General features: G+C 40.8%; 2 protein-coding genes across 3 annotated transcripts in view; both read left to right on the forward strand.

Annotated features, from left to right (window-relative positions):
- nfs1 (NFS1 cysteine desulfurase) lies at positions 1–14,847 on the forward strand. The gene is made up of 13 exons (XM_079685285.1): positions 1–356; positions 1,115–1,176; positions 2,238–2,354; positions 3,248–3,331; positions 3,830–3,982; positions 4,074–4,167; positions 4,769–4,903; positions 5,343–5,500; positions 6,243–6,348; positions 6,528–6,609; positions 6,932–7,015; positions 7,339–7,428; positions 13,202–14,847. The coding sequence occupies exons 1-13, from the start codon at positions 260–262 to the stop codon at positions 13,263–13,265; spliced, it is 1,326 nt and encodes a 441-aa protein (XP_079541411.1). The 5' UTR covers positions 1–259; the 3' UTR covers positions 13,266–14,847.
- A 565-nt stretch (positions 14,848–15,412) lies between these two features.
- Positions 15,413–19,149, forward strand: part of cpne1 (copine I) — a 32,662-nt gene continuing 28,925 nt past the window's right edge. Inside the window, exon 1 of one of the 2 annotated variants that reach the window (XM_079680097.1) lies at positions 15,413–15,644. The gene's annotated coding sequence lies outside the window, so the exon portion shown is untranslated. The remainder of the gene's footprint in view (positions 15,645–19,149) is intronic. The other variant, XM_079680099.1, reaches the window with a different exon arrangement.

The following is a 19,149-nucleotide window of genomic DNA, read 5'->3' on the forward strand; positions in this document are numbered from 1 at the left end:
TTGTTATCATGTTTACCTTGACAGCGATTGAATAGCAAAACATGCATATAAACTAAAACGGGACAACGTTTCTCAAACTAAACCAAACTTCTCTCACGTTTAACATTTATTCTTGAATCGTGAACCCATCCGTTTCTTCCACGTAAACCAGGAGGTCATACGGGTTCAAACCGGTGTACTCCAGTGCTGTGTTCACGGTCAGCGTGTTGTTGTTACCGCAGGTCAGCGTGTTCCCAGCCGAAACCAACCCACCGTCCAGATGCTTTCCCAGGGCAGGACCGTCACCTCGCTGCTGCTCAGGCCAGCCTCCAGGCTTCCTCTCTGGCTGGGAAGAGCCGCCAGCTCTCAACCGAAAGGTAAGAGCACGTTAGCTGATTATTAGAGCCACATAGCAGCTAACATTAAGATAATCCAAAAGTGACGCAGTTGAGTACTTCACAGCATATAACTGATGTAACGTTATGTGATCACTGCTTTTAAGGTGAGAAGAAGGCCTTAAAAATGCTAAATGACTTCAAAACAACAGGTCGTCGAGAATAAGTTGAATGACAGAACATTAATTGACAGAAATGTTAACACGTAATATCATATTTTTTGTCATTTAAAATAAAAATAAAAATAACTTTATTTATCCTGAAATAGCGTACTGGGCCAAAGCTTGTTCAACATTTTAAGCCTAACTAATAAAAGAGTAATAAATAGAAGGTGTACGAGAAGAAAGTTGAAATAGTTAAGTAATGGCGTGACCTGCCTCTTATCCAATGCAGTGTTTTGGTCCAGGATCTGCAGATCAGTTTAAACGGTTGACTGTGGAAAGCAGCTGGCTGTCGTTTGGTGTTGAAATGTAATGGATTATCATTATTTATAACCAAATACAATAAATGAACACTTACTAAATACATTGTTCATGTTTATGAAGGTATGCCTATTTAGTTACTATTTTATTTATCCTTTTTTTTTTTTAAAGGGTGGCAACGTTTTAAAAGCTGACACCATAACTGAATTACTTTTGTTTACCTTTTTAAATGTTGTTACATTTCACATTAATTCTATTTTATTAATGATGTTGTAAAGGCATTTGTAATGAGTTTTTATTTTTATTTTTGTGCTGTAGAGTTGATGGAGAAAGATGAGCTGCGCCCGCTCTACATGGACTTCCAGGCCACCACACCCATGGTAACTGCTACCAATCATATTGTCTTGGTCACAAGGTCATCAGAGGACGCCCGATGAGTAACTGACCCTAATGCCCCTTTCACACCAACGCGGTTCCAGGGCCGGTTCGGAGCTAGAGCCTGATCAGCACATCAGGTTTTTCCTGTTCACACCGCAGCGGAGCCGGGTCTTTGCCCCGAAAACCGGTTCTTCTACAAGCTCCAAAAAATTGTCGGTCTAGAAGCAAGAACCGCATACGTCGGAGGCGGGAGGCATGGGCGGGATCAACCTGGCCAATAAAAATTGTAGCAAGCAGTAGCCCTGAGCAAAGTGACTTGAACGCAACCACACACTTTATAAAGTCAGGCAACACTAACCAGGCTTAGTGTGATTCTGTTTATTTGTACCTTACTTTGACCATCCGTTCGCTGCGTTGATCATTGTGGAGAGCAGGCAGACGTTTTGTATTATAGCAGGTATCGGATGGAATCAATACAAAACAGCGGGCAGCACTGCAGCGGTCGGTAAATGCCGCTGAACCACATTAATAAACAATGAAACACGGCGCTCCGGAGAAAAGTACAAGGGTTGAGAAGTAGTTATTTAATTTAATCTGGCTTCGTATGATTAAAAGCAACATTGTTGTTATTGTGAGCGCCGTTGGGAAGAAAATCAGCAACGTAAACGGTGACGTGAAAACGCAGCCACGGCCGCACCAGTCGGGCTCTGGGCGGTGTTTTATAATGGCGGTTGAAAAGAAAAGCTGGTTCCGAACCAGAAGAGCGCAAGCACAGAGCTAGAACGGGAACCGCATTGGTGTGAAAGGGGCCTAACTGCCACTTTTGACTTATTGTTTTTATATATATATTTAGATTTTATTACACATTTTTCAAGACAGACAGACACACAATACAATCATAGACATACTGTAGCTATCAAAAAGACAAGACAAACAAATTACATGTTACAGTGTTACCTTATTGTATGCATGTGTCTCAATTGAATACATAGTGTTACCATACATGCATGCACTTGATCTTGCATCAATACATGACTTTTTACACATGTATTTCTTTGGGTAGGACCCCCGGGTGCTGGACGCCATGTTGCCCTTCCAGGTCAATTACTACGGTAACCCTCACTCCAAAACACATGCCTTTGGATGGGAAAGCGAGAATGCCATGGAGACAGCCAGGAAGGTAGGGATTAGAGAAACAATCAAGTTATACAAAAACAGAAAAAAAGGTTTTCAAAAAGTTCTAGTAAATGTCTACCCATTATATAATCGTCTGCTGCAGGAATGAGTCCTGAATCCAGGAAATGACTCGGCAGTTTTACATTTGTGGTTCCCTCATCTCAAAATAAATATTTTTTAAAATAGGATTTTGGTAAGATGCCTGAAACACGGTCTGCGGTAAACACATTTAGATGACTCCATACAACATGTTAAATTACTAAATGAAATGTCTGTAAATGCCACTTATGAAGCTTTTATTTAAAAGTGATGGCTAAATGAGACTTAAGAGGTTTACCAGCCGTTACAGTCTTTTTGTGTTTTTATTTGTGATCTGGCAAACTATGAGGAAAGGATTTTGTAGAAAAGGTTAAGCAAGCAAAGTCTGTAGGCTAGTGGTGGTGACTTAGGTCAAAGGGCCATTGTGTAGTTTTTATAGCTTAACAAAAGTTATTTTACTTTTTTTATTTTCAAGTTGTTTTAATCGTGAGGATTATCTACATGTGTAGCTATCAAAACCTTTTGTTTGCCACTGAACTTATTTTCTCTAGTATTAAACAATAACTGCATTTTGGTTGAGGAAACCAGGATAATTCTAAGTGCCAGGTTGGCCAAAAAATATATCATCCCTGCATCACTTGGTTCTTTTATAAATACTTTGTAACTTGTTTCTGATTCTGAACAATTTGTGCTCATAACAATGCACTGTGTAGTATGGTGTAAACCATTATTTACTTTTTACATTTTTGTATGTTTATTTGTTACGTAAAATGTGTACTTAGTTGTGTATATAATTTGATTAACTCTGAATTGGAGAAAAAGAGAAACTGACTGTGTGTTTTCTCTCTCGTTGAGCAGCAGGTGGCTGATCTGATTGGAGCAGATCCCAGAGAGATCATCTTCACCAGCGGAGCCACCGAGTCCAACAACATGGCCATCAAGGTCTCACTCAGCTCCTCCTCTTCATCACTCAGTCTCGTTTTTGGTCACAATAGCTCTCTGAGCTTTGCTATATTTTCTCTGCACTGTGGTGCATTTTTATTTTATTTAAACGAACAAAACATTATTGAGAAAGGAAAACAAAGATTTGGTTGCTAACAGGAAAGTTCAGTTCAACTGTCAGCCCTTTTGTGGAGCAGTTTACTTTATACTCATGACAGAGAAGATCAAGTAAAACTGGGGCAGGACACAAACCATTTAAAAAAAAAAAAAAAAAAAATAGTTTTCACAAATGTCGACTCCCTTGCCCTGCCTCCCCTCGATTAGTTCTCTTTTAATATATTTCTAAATTAATAGAATAGGCTTACATTAGTGAACAAATCCCATATAATCACATACTCAAATGTGTGATACCTGCTTTTGGAGTACAGTGAAAAACAACACTGAGTTTTAGCCCAGTCTTTAGAGTCAGTGCTAACCCTGCCTCTTCCTCTCCTGCAGGGAGTGGCACGGTTCTACAAGGCCAAGAAGAGTCATGTGATCACTACGCAGACGGAGCATAAATGTGTTCTGGACTCTTGTCGTGTCCTGGAGTCTGAAGGATTCAGCATCACCTACCTGCCAGTCCAGTCGAACGGACTGGTGGACCTGGAGGTAAACAAAGAGAAAAAATACACAAGGAGTACAGACAAGATGCACAAGTCATTGTTTCTATAAAAAACTGTGTGTGTGTGTGTGTGTCCAGCTGTTGGAGGCCTCCATCCGTCCTGACACTTCTCTGCTCTCGGTGATGACCATCAACAACGAGATCGGAGTCTATCAGCCCATGAAGGAGATTGGTAAGCATGGCAACACGTTATTCGCTCCACACATTGGGCAGGAATCACATTTTAGAATGACCACATACAGTGTTTCACCTATGACCCAGGCCAGGTTGACATTCAAGATTCAATAACATTGGGCACAGCAGACACCTCCATTTGTATTTGAAGAGGTGCAGCATTGATAAGTCACAATGTAAAGTAGTCATTAGACAGTAGTCCACAATTGTTGTTGTTTCATAGTGCAAATGTATTACTCAAAACTAAAATGGGCATGCACAAATTGCGGTCATAATTTCCCAAATACTCAATTTTACAAATAATAAATCGATATCTGCATAACACTTTCATACACAGAATGCAGCTGAAACTGGACGCAAATAAGAAGTAACCAGAGTTTTAAAATATATTGATACATTTGCACCCAAGAAAGCATTTTCAAATATTTACGTCTTAAATTGTGTTTTTTTTGTGTGTGTTTTTAAAGGCCAAACGTAGAGGAGAGGAATCATGTAGATCCTTCATCAGATTCCTGTACTTATGTTTTTAAGTCTGTGATTTAATTTAGTGTTCTGATCGAAACTGTTAAATAATTAATCTGTACTCCTTCCGTCCACAGGTCGGATTTGTCGCTCTAAGGGAGTCTTCCTCCACACTGACGCCGCTCAGGCTGTTGGGAAGATTCCCCTCGACGTCACAGACAACAAGATTGATCTGATGTCCATCAGCGGCCACAAGCTCTACGGCCCCAAAGGTTAGCCGTAGCATTGGTCTAGATATGCTTTTATCTAATTAGACAGTCTATTAATGCAGCTCATTGCATCAATGTGGCAGTTCACAGTGCTTTCCAATTGCATACAACTTGAAATGTGAAATGGCTGACACTGTTAAAGCTGCAGATGCAATCCAAATACTGAGAGAAAGTGAAAGTATCAAAGGAAGCTCAAGTTTCAATTTGAGTGCAAACTCTGTCAAGTGTTGACAATATTTGAAGAGATTTAAGCAGTGTATAAAATGTCATTGATATGTAACAGGTGAAAGCCGTTATAGTGAAATTGAAAGTAAGTAAAACATGTTATTAAAGAGTAAGCAGCACGTATTAATAGAACAGATGGGAGGCAAGTTGTGATGATTGTGGTGCTTTCAGTGGACCTGCTTTTGAAGTTACATTGCCAGTATGTGTGTGTATACAGGTGTTGGTGCTTTGTACGTGCGTCGGCGTCCCCGAGTGCGTATGGAGCCGCTGCAGAACGGAGGCGGGCAGGAGAGGGGGCTGCGCTCCGGCACCGTCCCCACCCCTCTGGCTGTTGGGCTGGGAGCCGCCTGCAGCATCGCACAGCAGGAGATGGAGGTATACAAGCATACCTGAAACACCCTTTCTCAATTCAAATTTTAAGACCAACTGAGATCCGTCTGTCCACTGCATGTACGCACGCACCTACACAATGTACAACACACACCTACACACTGTACTACACACTCCTACACACTGTACAACCTACAGCTCCTACAGCATATCAGGCTACAGCCGTTGTGTATTTTATTATGTGAAGCACTATATGGTTTTAGAAAGATATCTATCTTGTTGTATATATCTACTAAAGCCTACAAATAAAGAGTCATTTAGGCCTGTTATATATATATATTATTGAGGGATGTATATTATACTCACTGTTCTGCTTTCTGCACTGACCTCAGCAGCTGTTCTCACTGTAAACATTGTGTCGTGATTAAAGCAGTTATATTAAAAACATAAGTAGCTTAATATCAGTGAATGCAATATGCAGAGCTGTCATTGGCTTAGATAAGTCCAGCCGTGCGTCACGCCTCCTTTTAAACATCACTGTTGCCTGAAAGACATCCCCGGAGGATACATCAGTGTATCCTCGGTTAGAGCTCCTCCAGAGAGCCTCCTCGATGCTCGATGTGCATTTAGAGAAATTAGATGTCCTTCAACATGGCGCGCCGAAATCGATTTCCGGGTCACTACCCGAGGAGTCTAGGAGGCGGAAGCTTGACTATTGAGAAAGGGCTATTGAGGCAAATGTTTCCAAACTTCCTGGTAATAAATGTGTGTGTGTGTTTCTGTGCAGTATGACCACCACAGAGTATCCATGCTGGCTAATCGTCTGATCCATAAAATCATGTCCGAGCTTCCTGATGTGATCATGAATGGAGATGCAGAACAACGCTACCCCGGTAAACACACAGAAGTGAAACTCTTGCACAAAAACGCACCACTGTGACCTGCTTGAATTTCAGAATACATGAGTTTGAAAGTGCTTGAACCAAAAGTCAGAGGTTACGTCGACAAAAATGTTCTTATTACAGTAGTCAAACGACATGACTGTTTCTGACTGTTTGTCTTTGCGTTTCAGGCTGTGTTAACCTGTCCTTTGCCTATGTGGAGGGAGAGAGTCTTCTGATGGCGCTGAAGGATATCGCTCTGTCTTCTGGGAGGTCAGACACACACTTTATATAATAAAAAGATTCTTAGAAATGTAACTTTACCCGTTTTTGGATGCTTATGTATTTGTGCATAATTATTGTCCCATCAAAAGCTGCCATGATTAATCAACCAATTGATTAGTCAATTAACAAATACAAATTGTATTAATCAGACACATTTGATTAAAATGTATGCAACAATGGCAGATAATGTAATTTTGTTGCCACTAAAACAATGTATTTTGGAAAGAAACACAATTGTTGACAAGTGAAACTCCATAGTACAAAGTGAAAACACATATACAAAAATGAATGATTGTTTGTGTTCTTACAGCGCCTGTACGTCAGCGTCTCTGGAGCCGTCGTACGTCCTCAGAGCGATCGGAACTGATGAAGAACTCGCCCACTCCTCCATCAGGTACAAAGGCTGACATCATCACCGTATTATGTATTGCCAGAAGAAATATAATTGAGTAAAAATGTAGAGTAAAAAAATCTTTATCCTCTTCATAATTCCAAATCTTTGTTTTGTGGATTTGTTTTTGAAAAACAAAGATTTATGGACAAAAATGCATTTTTATTTTAATCTCAAAGACTAAAAAATCTGTCTGAACATCAGCAATTCGAGGTGATTGTCTGTTCTTTGGTTTGACTTCAAATTAATGATTTGGAGGTTAATGTAAACGTGTGTGTGTCTTTCTTGTTTGTGTGTGTGTGTGTGTGTGTGTGTGTGTGTGTTAGGTTTGGTATTGGCAGGTTCACCACAGAAGAAGAGGTGGACTACACAGCGAAGAAATGTATTCACCAGGTCAACAGGCTCAGAGAGATGAGGTGAGTTCAACTGCATCTGTGTTTTTTTCTAACACAGATTATTCCGCTAGTTCGGTCATCATCGATTCAATCGGTAAAAATAACTCGCCAAAGTTATATCCAATAAAAGGTTCACAGTCAGTCAAAAGAAGACTAACGAAAGAAACATGAGCAGTCAAACTATCTCACTGGTTAGTGTCGAGGGAAACTGATAAATGATTCATGGTCAAAGTTTGTCTTTTGTTATATTTAATAAAGAAAGTCAATATCCAAGTGAAATAGATCTCAAATGCTGGAACAGAGTAACATCATCATCCTCAGAGGATAAAGAAGTTCTGCACCCCGAACACAGCTTACAGTCCCACTATATACTCATGAAAGGAAACAGCCAACTGGTCCTACATCCCATCATTAAACCATAAAACCCCCTTGTCCTTAACCATTTTCAAATCCACCTTTCACAATTCCTTTTGCCCTCTGAAATTTAAATTCTTAACACATGTCTCTGTTAAACACAAACAAGACTAAACCGAAAGAGTGGCAGACCGGGGTGGTGGTTCCCATTTTACTCTAAGGTACCTGAAAAGAGGGTCAGGCCGATTGTCGATCCTCAGATTGAGGAGGAACAATGCGGATTTCGTCCTGGTCGTAGAACGACGGACCAGCTTTTTATACTTGCAAGGATCCTGGAGGGGGCCTGGGAGTACGCTTATCCGGTCTACATGTGTTTTGTAGACTTGGAGAAGGCGTATGACCGGGTTCCCAGGGAGTTACTATGGGAGGTGATGCAGGAGTATGGGGTGAGGGGGTCTCTATTCAGGGCCATCCAATCTCTGTACTCCCAAAGCGAGAGCGGTTTGGCAGGGTTGGCCTCCGGCAGGGCTGCGCTTTGTCACCAATCCTGTTTGTAATATACATGGATAGGATTTCGAGTCGTGGGGGAGGGGGTCTGCAGTTCGGTGGACTAAGGATTGCACCACTGCTTTTTGCAGAAGATGTGGTTCTAATGGCTTCATCGGTCTGCGACCTTCAGCACTCACTGGATCGGTTCGCAACCGAGTGTGAAGCGGCTGGGATGAGGATCAGCACCTCCAAATCGGAGGCCATAGTTCTCAGCTGGAAACCGATGGACTGTCCACTCCAAGTAGGGAATGAGTCCTTACCCCAAGTGAAGGAGTTCAAGTATCTCGGGGTCTTGTTCTCGAGTGAGGGAACAATGGAGCGTGAGACGGGCCGGAGAATCTGAGCAGCGGGAGCGTTACTGCAGTCGCTTTACCGCACCGTTGTGACGAAAAGAGAGCTGAGCCAGAAGGCAAAGCTCTCTGTCTTCCGGGCCATTTTCGTTCCTACCCTCACCTATGGTCATGAAGGATGGGTCATGACCGAAAGAACGAGATCGCGGATACAAGCGGCCGAGATGGGTTTTCTCCGCAGGGTGGCGTCTCCCTTAAGCCCCTGTCACACTGTCCCGAAATTGACACCCGATGGACACACGAATATGGAATTGTGAATTTCGCACGAAGATGGCCCTGAACACCACACGAAGGCAACATTTACATTACATTTAAGACATACAACTGAAAGTAACAAACGATTATGTTAAAGTACTATGATACTTTACTGATATTTTCAAACTTTGTTCTTTACTTTATCCGTCTTTACAGTGGGGCAAAAAATTATTTAGTCAGCCACCAATTGTGCAAGTTCTCCCACTTAAAAAGATGAGAGAGGCCTGTAATTTTCATCCTAGGTATACCTCAACTATGAGAGAAAAAATGAGAAAAAAAAAATCCAGAAAATCACTGTCTGATTTTTAAAGAATTTATTTACAAATTATGGTGGAAAATAAGTATTTGGTCAATAACAAAAGTTCATCTCATACCCGTTGTTGGCAATGACAGAGGTCAAATGTTTTCTGTATGTCTTCACAAGGTTTTCACACACTGTTGCTGGTATTTTGGCCCATTCCTCCATGCAGATCTCCTCTGGAGCAGTGATGTTTTGGGGCTGTCGCTGGGCAACACAGACTTTTTAACTCCCTCCAAAGATTTTCTATGGGGTTGAGATCTGGACACTGGCTAGGCCACTCCAGGACCTTGAAATGCTTCTTACGAAGCCACTCCTTCGTTGCCCGGGCGGTGTGTTTGGGATCATTGTCATGCTGAAAGACCCAGCCACGTTTCATCTTCAATGCCCTTGCTGATGGAAGGAGGTTGTCACTCAAAATCTCACGATACATGGCCCCATTCATTATTTCCTTTACACGGATCAGTCGTCCTGGTCCCTTTGCAGAAAAACAGTCCCAAAGCATGATGTTTCCACCCCCATGTTTCACAGTAGGTATGGTGTTCTTTGGATGCAACTCAGCATTCTTTCTCCTCCAAACACGTCTAGTTGAGTTTTTACCAAAAAGTTATATTTTGGTTTCATCTGACCATATGACATTCTCCCAATCCTCTTCTGGATCATCTAAATGCTCTCTAGCAAACTTCAGACGGGCCTGGACATGTACTGGCTTAAGCAGGGGGACACGTCTGGCACTGCAGGATTTGAGTTCCTGGCGGCGTAGTGTGTTACTGATGGTAGCCTTTGTTGCTTTGGCCCCAGCTCTCTGCAGGTCATTGACTAGGTCCCCCCCGTGTGGTTCTGGGATTTTTGCTCACCGTTCTTGTGATCATTTTGAACCCACAGGGTGAGATCTTGCGTGGAGCCCCAGATCGAGGGAGATTATCAGTTGTCTTGTATGTCTTCCATTTTCTAATAATTGCTCCCACAGTTGATTTCTTCACACCAAGCTGCTTAACTATTGCAGATTCAATCTTCCCAGCCTGGTGCAGGTCTACAATTTTGTTTCTGTTGTCCTTTGACAGCTCTTTGGTCTTGGCCATCGTGGAGTGTGACTGTTTGAGGTTGTGGACAGGTGTCTTTTATACTGATAACGAGTTCAAACAGGTGCCATTAATACAGTTAACAAGTGGAGGACAGAGGAGGCTCTTAAAGAAGAAGTTACAGGTCTGTGAGAGCCAGAAATCTTGTTTTTTGTAGGTGACCAAATACTTATTTTATTGAGGAATTTACCAATTAATTAATTAAAAATCCTACAATGTGATTTCCTGGATTATTTCCCCCCATTCTGTCTCTCATACTTGAAGTGTACCTAGGATGAAAATTACAGGCCTCTCATCTTTTGAAGTGGGAGAACTTGCACAATTGGTGGCTGACTAAATACTTTTTTGCCCCACTGTATATGTAGAAGATATTAAGTTTTCTCGGTAATGTTGTTTCCATAGCAACAACAACTTCCTGTCAACTCGCCTTCAAAATAATATATTATATCCTTTTCAGTTTCACAGAACACAAATTGGGTTATTTACATAATATGTTTACATGATTGTTTTGTGCAATAAAACAACCCGATGGACACATGATAAAGGAAATGTTCAAATTCAGCTCTCGTAACAACATCGGGACATTCGTGAGGGCATCTTAAGCCATCGTATGACCGCCGGTGGAGTTTCTTAGGCTCCGGCAGCAACTTCGTGAGCGGTGGCAAAATCTTTGGCGTGCCAAAAAATTGCCGAAAGGACCTTGCGAAGGTTCATTTTCGTGTTGAATTCGTGTGTCAATTTTGCCCTTCGTAAGGCCATCGTGAGGGCATCTTGGTGTCATCGGGCATTCGCCCCGATCAGAGTGAGGGCGAATGCCCGATGGCACCGATGATAACAAGATGCCCTCACGATTTGACAAGATGCCCTCACGAGTGCCTTACGAATTTGCCGCTCACAAAGTTGCTGCCGGAGCCTGAGAAACTCCACCGGCGGTCATAGGATGGCTTAAGATGCCCTCACGAATGGCCCGATGTTGTTACGATCAGAGGCGAATTTGAACATGTCCTTAATCGTGTGTCCATCGGGTGTCAATTTCGGGACAGTGTGACAGGGGCTTTACGGATAAGGTGAGAAGTTCAGTCATCCGGGAGGGACTCAGAGTTGAACCGCTCCTCCTTCGCGTCGAAAGGAGCCAGTTGAGGTGGTTCGGGCACCTAGTAAGGATGTCACCTGGGCGCCTCCCTCGGGAGATGTTCCAGGCACGTCCAGCTGGGAAGATACCAAGGGGTAGACCTAGGACCAGGTGGATGGATTATATATCTTCCCTGGCCTGGGAGCGCCTTGGGATCCCCCAGTCAGAGCTGGTTGATGTGGCCATGGAAAGGAACGTTTGGGGCTCTCTGCTGGAACTGCTACCCCCGCGACCTGACCACGGATAAATGGGAGAAGATGGATGGATGAAGACTAAAAATACAATTTAACAGAATAAGAGGCAAGCGGAGTATGACTATGTTTTAAATGATTATATGATCATTTGACAAGACGGTTAGAATCTTTTTTTTGGTTAGACAAACATACAGTTTTTGTAAGAGATCAATGGTAAAAGGTCAAATGTACCTATTGTCAGGTGTGCACATAACCTTTTTGCCCTGGTTCTCAAAGGAGCACCTGGAGATGTTGCTTGGTGCGCAACCTTAAAATGAAATAAACCGGACCTTTTGAGGGGTACTTTACTTTATGAACGGGGGGGGGAGGAGGTGCGCTAGTGAGCAAGCAGCAGGGTTACTGTGCGGAGTGCATAAAGCAGACCCTTCACGCGAGAGCGAGGGGTAGAGCAAGGGATCACAGATGCCGTCGTGCTCACGGATTTAAAAAATCTAACCTAATAGCTCGCAAACTATACTTTGGCGGCCGTTAATATACTTGGGTGGCCCGCCCAATTAAAGTCTGTGTGGGAAACCCTGCTATCTTACCAGTTCATATGCAACTCGCAAATCTCTCTCTCTGCGCAGATGCGCCTTTTTTCAAATGATCCAGTGCTCCTTTTTCGGCGGTGGGTGCGCATGCGCACCAGTTATGTGCAGCCCTGCCTATTGTCCTTACTTTGCTTTATTGTCCCCCAGAGAAAAATGTGCATTGCAGTCACATAGAACCTAGAACAAACGGATACATAGGCAGAACTCATGTAAAAGAAAAACGAATCTAATGCATAAAGTGAGTGTCCAATCACAAAAAACATCACAATCAGACCCAGATGTTACATATATACTTATCATCAGTTGGGTCAATGTGAACATTTATGTTCGGTGGCCTGAGTAATAAATAGTGTCTCTCAAATGCTTTGGACAAAGTTCAACACTGGCTGAACAACATTTGCTTACAGTTAAACGTAAAAAAAAAACAGTATGCATGATGTTCAGTCAACGACCTGTCAAAATCGAAGGATTAGAAATTGCTCTCTTACAGAAGATACAAGACCGATGAGGCAGTTTAGCACAAAAAATCCTACCACTTAAAATATTTGTTTCAACCTATTTATGTCGCCTGTTGAGAGATTAACAAACCAAGTAGTAATAGAGAAGTGATGCGTAAACGACCATGGAGAGATAAGAACACTAGAAGTTTATAACACATAAATACAGTCAACTTTTTGAGAAGAATTGCAAAGAGTATCCTGTGCGAGTGGGGATCATTTTTAAATAATCGGTTTAGAAAGAGATGGTTTCAGGTCTGTCTGACTGCTTGTGTTTCTTGATCCGGCTTTTTAGTGTCAGCATTTGTACCCAGAACTCGGATATTAACTTGGTGGGAAAAATGTGACTATGGATAAAACTGTGAAAATAAGGGAAGTTGTTATTATACTGACTAATACATGATGCATACATTTGTTCCTTTTGGTTTTTCTATGTCAATAGAGATATAAGTTGTAATGTGTTTTAATATCATTATCTCTTTCTGTCTGTCAGTCCTCTGTGGGAGATGGTTCAAGAAGGCATCGATCTAAAGAGCATCAAGTGGACACAGCACTAGACTCCTCCCACTTCCTGTTTATTTCCTGGCAGACGTCGATGGCAATTGATTTCCAGGGAAATCTGGGAATGCACTAGCTTTCCTTCCCGTACACAAACACGCACAAACTTCCTGTCTGACTTGAAGTCTGTTTGTACCTGTAGCTCTGTGGCTGCGTAGAAATACTTCTCGTTGCTGTCAGAAGATGTTATTTTTGGATAGTTTTTGTGGCAGCCTCTGCTTGTTGTGTCGTTCTGTAACACCTGAGTCCTGTATCACAAAGTCTGTTATCTTGTCTGGCTCTCTTTGGGATACCTAGCTTCACTTTCAGTTATCTGTGGGTTTCATAACCCAGCTGTGAGCATGTTGAAATTAAGAAAACCACCTACTTACAGCCTGTTTAAATTAAATCAAAACCATGAAGTCATTGATATAACATCAACATTAGACAATAGAAAACAAAAACGGACACATACATAAGCTTGTGAGTTGAGACAAATAAGTAGTAAGAACAACAATTTAAATGCAACCAACTAATAATTGTTATTAAGCCTTGCCAAAAAATAACATGAAACCAGTGAGAAAATAATTAAGTCCAACAGTTGACTGTAAAAAAAAAAGAGAAAAGGAAACACCAATAAAGGAAATGAGAATACAATTTAAATGATGACTGCCAACCAGAATATGGAGGCAGCAGCATGTGGTTTTCAGTGAGGTAAACTATATAATGGCTAGAATAAATTAAGAAGCTGTTGATGGATTAATATTAAAATTATGAAAGGAAGGCTGTGTTAATCATTGTGGGACTCTGCTTGTTCCCCATTTTCCCTGTAATGTGATTGGTCGGTTTTGATCTACTTGAAGTGAACTTGCTCTAAGGTCTGTTAGCATTGCAGGCCATGTTAGGAAAAGGGATCTAACCTGATTGATTGTGAGCCAGTTTTGTTACACCAGAAACGTCAGGTAGACAGCAGCCTCGCTTTGTGATACAGGCTCTTGAAAAGGTGTTAAGCAGAAATACAGTAGGAACGATGATGGGCTGTGTACTTCAGTGAGGCTGGGGTCTGTAACTGAACCGTCAGGACAGAAATGTACTGAGCTGTCTAAATATTTAATGCTTCACTTGTTATTTTTTAGTCAAGAATATATTTGATGATTCACATATTGTCTCCTGCTCTGTTCTCATGTAATAGACTCTCCTCTTTGTCTCAGAACTCACATTACAGTTATTTTATAATTAGATCTTTCCAGTATTAAATAAAAGGTGTTGTTATGTAAGTTTATCAGCAGTCTTCACAGTGTTAAGAGCTGCAATTTGATTTTGTGTTAATGTCTGGAACACGCTACAAGACTGTAGCCTTACATTTTCTTAAACAACTGATTTTTGAGAAACAATGACAGAAACACTGAGATTAATTAGTATGGTTGTGATGGGAATCTGTAGGTGATCCTGAAAATATACCCCCAAACTGGATTAAAAAGGATTTTAAAAGACTTGTATTGTGTTCCTGAAATATTTCAACTCTGTCTACTGTCTTCTAGTGTTACTTTCATCATATACATTATTTTCCAATAAAGTTCTGCTTTTTGGTTATGCAATAAACTTTTGTTTTATTTGTATCAGGGTGTTACATACTTACATCCATTACTGAGGTTTATTTGGTCTGGATAACAAGAATCCTGATGAACACAATACAAAAATAGGGACAATAATGCATAAAATACAATAAATCTTTGTAAATAGCACATGCTTTATTAATAATACTACATAACTTGTATGTGTTGTTAGATATCAATGTATGACAGCGTATAGGGAGGTGTGTGGCACAGTGGATAGAGCCTTGGTGTTGGGATCAGGGGATCACAGGTTCAAACCCCACAGCAGTCAGCATGTCATTGTGTCCCTGGGCAAGACACTTCACCCCAAATTGCTCCTGTGGGGATTGCCCACAGTATTGAGTATGTACGTCGCTTTGGATAAAAGCGTCTAACAAGTAACATGTAATAATAACATGTAATAACTACACACGCAGAAGCAATTACCTCTTTTTTAACTATATTTATTTCACTTCATAATATACAACTAAGTAGTTGTTATATCATACTGAATACAACATCGTTTCCATCACATATTTAGAGAAAATGCATTTGTATTGTATACTAGGATAAACAACAAATCAGGGGAATGTATCGTTTATTATATATTCGACTCCCTCTTCAGGCTGCAGGGGGCGATTTTGCTGAGACGTCTACACTTGCCATAGTCTCGCGTCAACATCACGTCTAGTATCGCGGTGTTAGAGCCGACATTTCATGCAGCAGCCTACGGAGCAGAGAGGAGAGAAGAAAAGAGCTCCGTTCATGAGTTAAACCTCAGTGTGTTTGTTGACAAATTTCTCGGTAAGAATCAAGCAGCGTCAGTCCACTCTGCACTCACACCAGGAGCCGAGCCGCTCAAAGCTGCTCGATGCTCCGGTCCAACACATACATACACAAAGCAGAATTCACAACAAGCTAGGTAGCTAACGATGCGTTAGCTTAGCTAAGCTAAATTAGCTTCATTCAGTATTTCTGCTGGGAATTAGCTAGTTAGGTATCACTGTTCGAATCTCGCTGTCTAATTTTATTGTCGGGTATTTAATGACTGCTTATTAATGTTTTGGCAGGTTGGTTTAAAAAGCTGGTGTGTGAATTTGAGCTCTCAATTTTAGTGTCTGAGGTCAGTTTTTTGTCGTGTTTCACTGCAGATTACAAGCCACACCCACATGGCCATGACGTCACCTCATAGAGTAGTGAAGTCCCGCCCTCCGGTATCCCTCATGGGACCTTATTTCGTAAAGAATATGCACTTTGAGAGACGAAGCATTTTTTATCCTGTTTGAATTGTGCCATACATTTCATACATGATATTGGTCCATTTAATAGATTATTATTCAACCTAATATATGTAGCTAACACGCTAGCTAGGCAGACCCCCAGGAAGTGAGCCAGACGTTAAAGAACATCTTCGTAGTGGCCACACGGTAGTACTGCAACGTCTTTGTTGTTCCTTGACGTCATTGGCCATAATAATCCTTAAATTGACTAACATTAGGAACGAAACCTTAACAAATCAGCATTCTTTCTTGAGCTATTCAATTTACGAGTACGAACACTTGAAAAACCCTTATTTAAATGATTAGGTCCTTAACTTGTAAAATATGTTACATGTCATTCATTTAGTAAAAATAAGTAATGTATTAATGCCTTAGGTCAGATGCATATTTTTTTCCAAAATAGGATCCCATGATGGTCTACTGGAGGTGGCTGGACTTTCTGCTAAAACTTTTGATATGAGTTGGTTCAAGATGAGTGATGGTTGTTATCGAGACAGTGAGGATCTGTTGCAGTTTGCTACAATACAAGGAGACCCTTTGGCATATCAATTACTACCTGCATACTACATACTCAATCAGTATGTATGGCATACTGCTTACTGAATGACGATTAAGTATGCTGACAGATTGTCTTTACATCGCGACTGAATCGATTGCAACATTACTTGTCCAAAATGCATTGACTAAACATTTTCTGACAAATGTAAATCGGCATTACCTCTTTCACTCATGCAACATTTGTTGTATTATTTAAACATTTTTAGAACAATATATTATCGTTCTTGGTGTGGATGGCCCTCAACTCTATCTGATCGTCAAAGGCTCCAAAAATGGTTAATGCACTAGTGGAATTCTACAAGAATTATGCTTTGAGACTGGTGGTTTAATTATATCTATGCTTTTTTTTAAATTCTTTTTTTAACCTCCATTGAGAATGTCCCTTAATAATTAGCGAAATAACAGTATTTTCTAGTTTTTCAATCAAGTTTCTTTTTAAATGACTTCATTTGATAAATTATTAGATAAATGTTACAGGTCCAATATCTCCGTCACACTTATGTAAAGAGAGGAATACCTGAAAGGGGCTGTAGTTAAATCAGGGAATGATAAGAGGGATATGTGCTGTACTTCATTTGTTTCCGTTTCTGTCACAAGTCAGTTGAGTTCTATAAGTAAACCAGGGATTTTAATTTTCACTTCGGAAATAAATGAATGGATATGGTGTGCCTGTGTACTCCAGCTGCAACACAATGGACCCTCTATCTATGTCCTGCCTGTTTGAGATTTGGGCTTGGAATTGGCTGATGTATGGATTGCTGCGTTTTAAGTTTGGCGCAACATGTGGACAGTGTTATATTCTAGCTTTAAACTGAGAAATCAAGGCAGTGCGTCTCAATGTAATCCTGAATTGGATTTGCTTTATTGAAATGTCTCTGGTTTTCTGGCTATTTGAAGGAAGTTCATTTATGTCTTCTATCCACTCTATTGTTTTTCTTGATTTATGTGAGTGCGAACTGCAGCCTTAGTTCAACTTTTTACCTTTCTCTGGTTGTTTCTGATACTATTAGCTGTTGCTGTTTCCTCTCCTACTGTGTTTTCTCTCTTGCTGCCATTGATGTTTCAAACAGACTGTTTGCAGGTTATTACCCAGAGGGAGAACTTCCTGAGTACTGAAAGTCCAGGTTGAAATTTAAAAAAAGGTGTCAGGAAAACTGATAATCATGTGTTGGTGTGAAGTGTCTGTTTGAGGCTGACTTCTAAAATCATTGATGGTGTCAATGTCTGGCATCTTGTCTAGAGCTGTGGTAGGCTGTAGGTGGCTGCCACACACCCCGTTCAGGATTTGTATATTTAATATCAACAATTTTTACCAGCAACTTTAATGATATTCATCGTGCCTGAAATATCGGTTGTCCATCCAGAATGGTCCTGGATCAGGATTGTTTCGGAGAGCTGAAAATGTGTCTTGAGTATTGTGAAAGCAGCAAACATGTTTTTGTCAGTCTTGCTTTTAACCTAACTTCTGTTTGCTTTCTATTCTGACCAGCTGCTGTCTTTAGTGCTTTGCTGTCAATCAGGTGCTGATGTTGCTCTTTCGAACATAATGCTAATGTTGCTGTGGTTGATATAATGCTAATGTTGCTTTGGTTGACACGATGCTACTGTTGCTCTCGTTAACGCTTTGTTCCTGACTGTCTGACATCGCTTTTGTGAAGATGTTGGTGGTTCTTATTGCTCTGGTTGAAAAAGGTACTGCTGCTGCCTGTGTTAACATGATATTTCATTAACAAAGTTTTGCAGATTTGCTGGTTGATATCTTGCTCTTTTGGCAACAAGTTGCTAAAGTGCTGCTTGCTAATTTGGTGTTGCTTGAGAATGAAGGCAGTAGAAGGATCTTTCCGACCCTCAGTCTAGTATTTTCTGGTGGTTTTTGCAGGGTATAGCTTGCTGACTGCAGCTCGGCATGTTTAATCTCCTGTTTATTACTTGACCATTTTAGATGACGGTTTGAGTCTGTTTTGATATTTTGTGTAGCATGCCAGCTTAGGTAATGTTGGAGTTTGGTTTTGAAAAGGTGTGACTCAGGTTGAGTGGCTTCATTGATCTAAGATTTGTTTCCCTACTGCTAGTTTTAAAAATCGGTTGGTTGTTATGCTTTAGTTTCTACTTTTTTGTTGTGTTTTGTTGCGGTAAATTACAACCTTTTTAATAATAATAATAAATTGTATTTTTATAGCGCTTTTCTCGAACCCAAAGACGCTTTAAAGCAAGGCTGATACTATACACCACACAGTAATTTCTCAATTTTTTCTTTATTCAGATGTGAATGTATTAAGGACAACCTGCCAACCAAAAACATGGAACAACAATACTTAATCTGACCATCTCATTTATTTTAAGTGTCTGTTTTAACAGTGAAAATATACACACTCTTGTTGCATTGGTTTAGTTAGCTGGAAGTTGCATGAGATACATGAAGGTTGACAGTTGACAACACAGAATATTTCAAAGTCCAAACGACATTTTTG

This window comes from Notothenia rossii (assembly GCF_949606895.1).
Source record: "Notothenia rossii genome assembly, chromosome: 5".
In the NCBI taxonomy this organism is placed as follows: Eukaryota; Metazoa; Chordata; class Actinopteri; order Perciformes; family Nototheniidae; genus Notothenia; species Notothenia rossii.

What these genes read in the sequence shown, in the direction of transcription:
- nfs1 (XM_079685285.1), top strand. Translation starts at nt 260, where the DNA reads ATGCTTTCCCAGGGCAGGACCGTCACCTCGCTGCTGCTCAGGCCAGCC. An exon ending in CCATGGAGACAGCCAGGAAG is followed by an intron (nt 2,355 to 3,247) that starts GTAGGGATTAGA and finishes CTCGTTGAGCAG; the next exon opens with CAGGTGGCTGATCTGATTGG. An exon ending in TCAGCCCATGAAGGAGATTG is followed by an intron (nt 4,168 to 4,768) that starts GTAAGCATGGCA and finishes TTCCGTCCACAG; the next exon opens with GTCGGATTTGTCGCTCTAAG.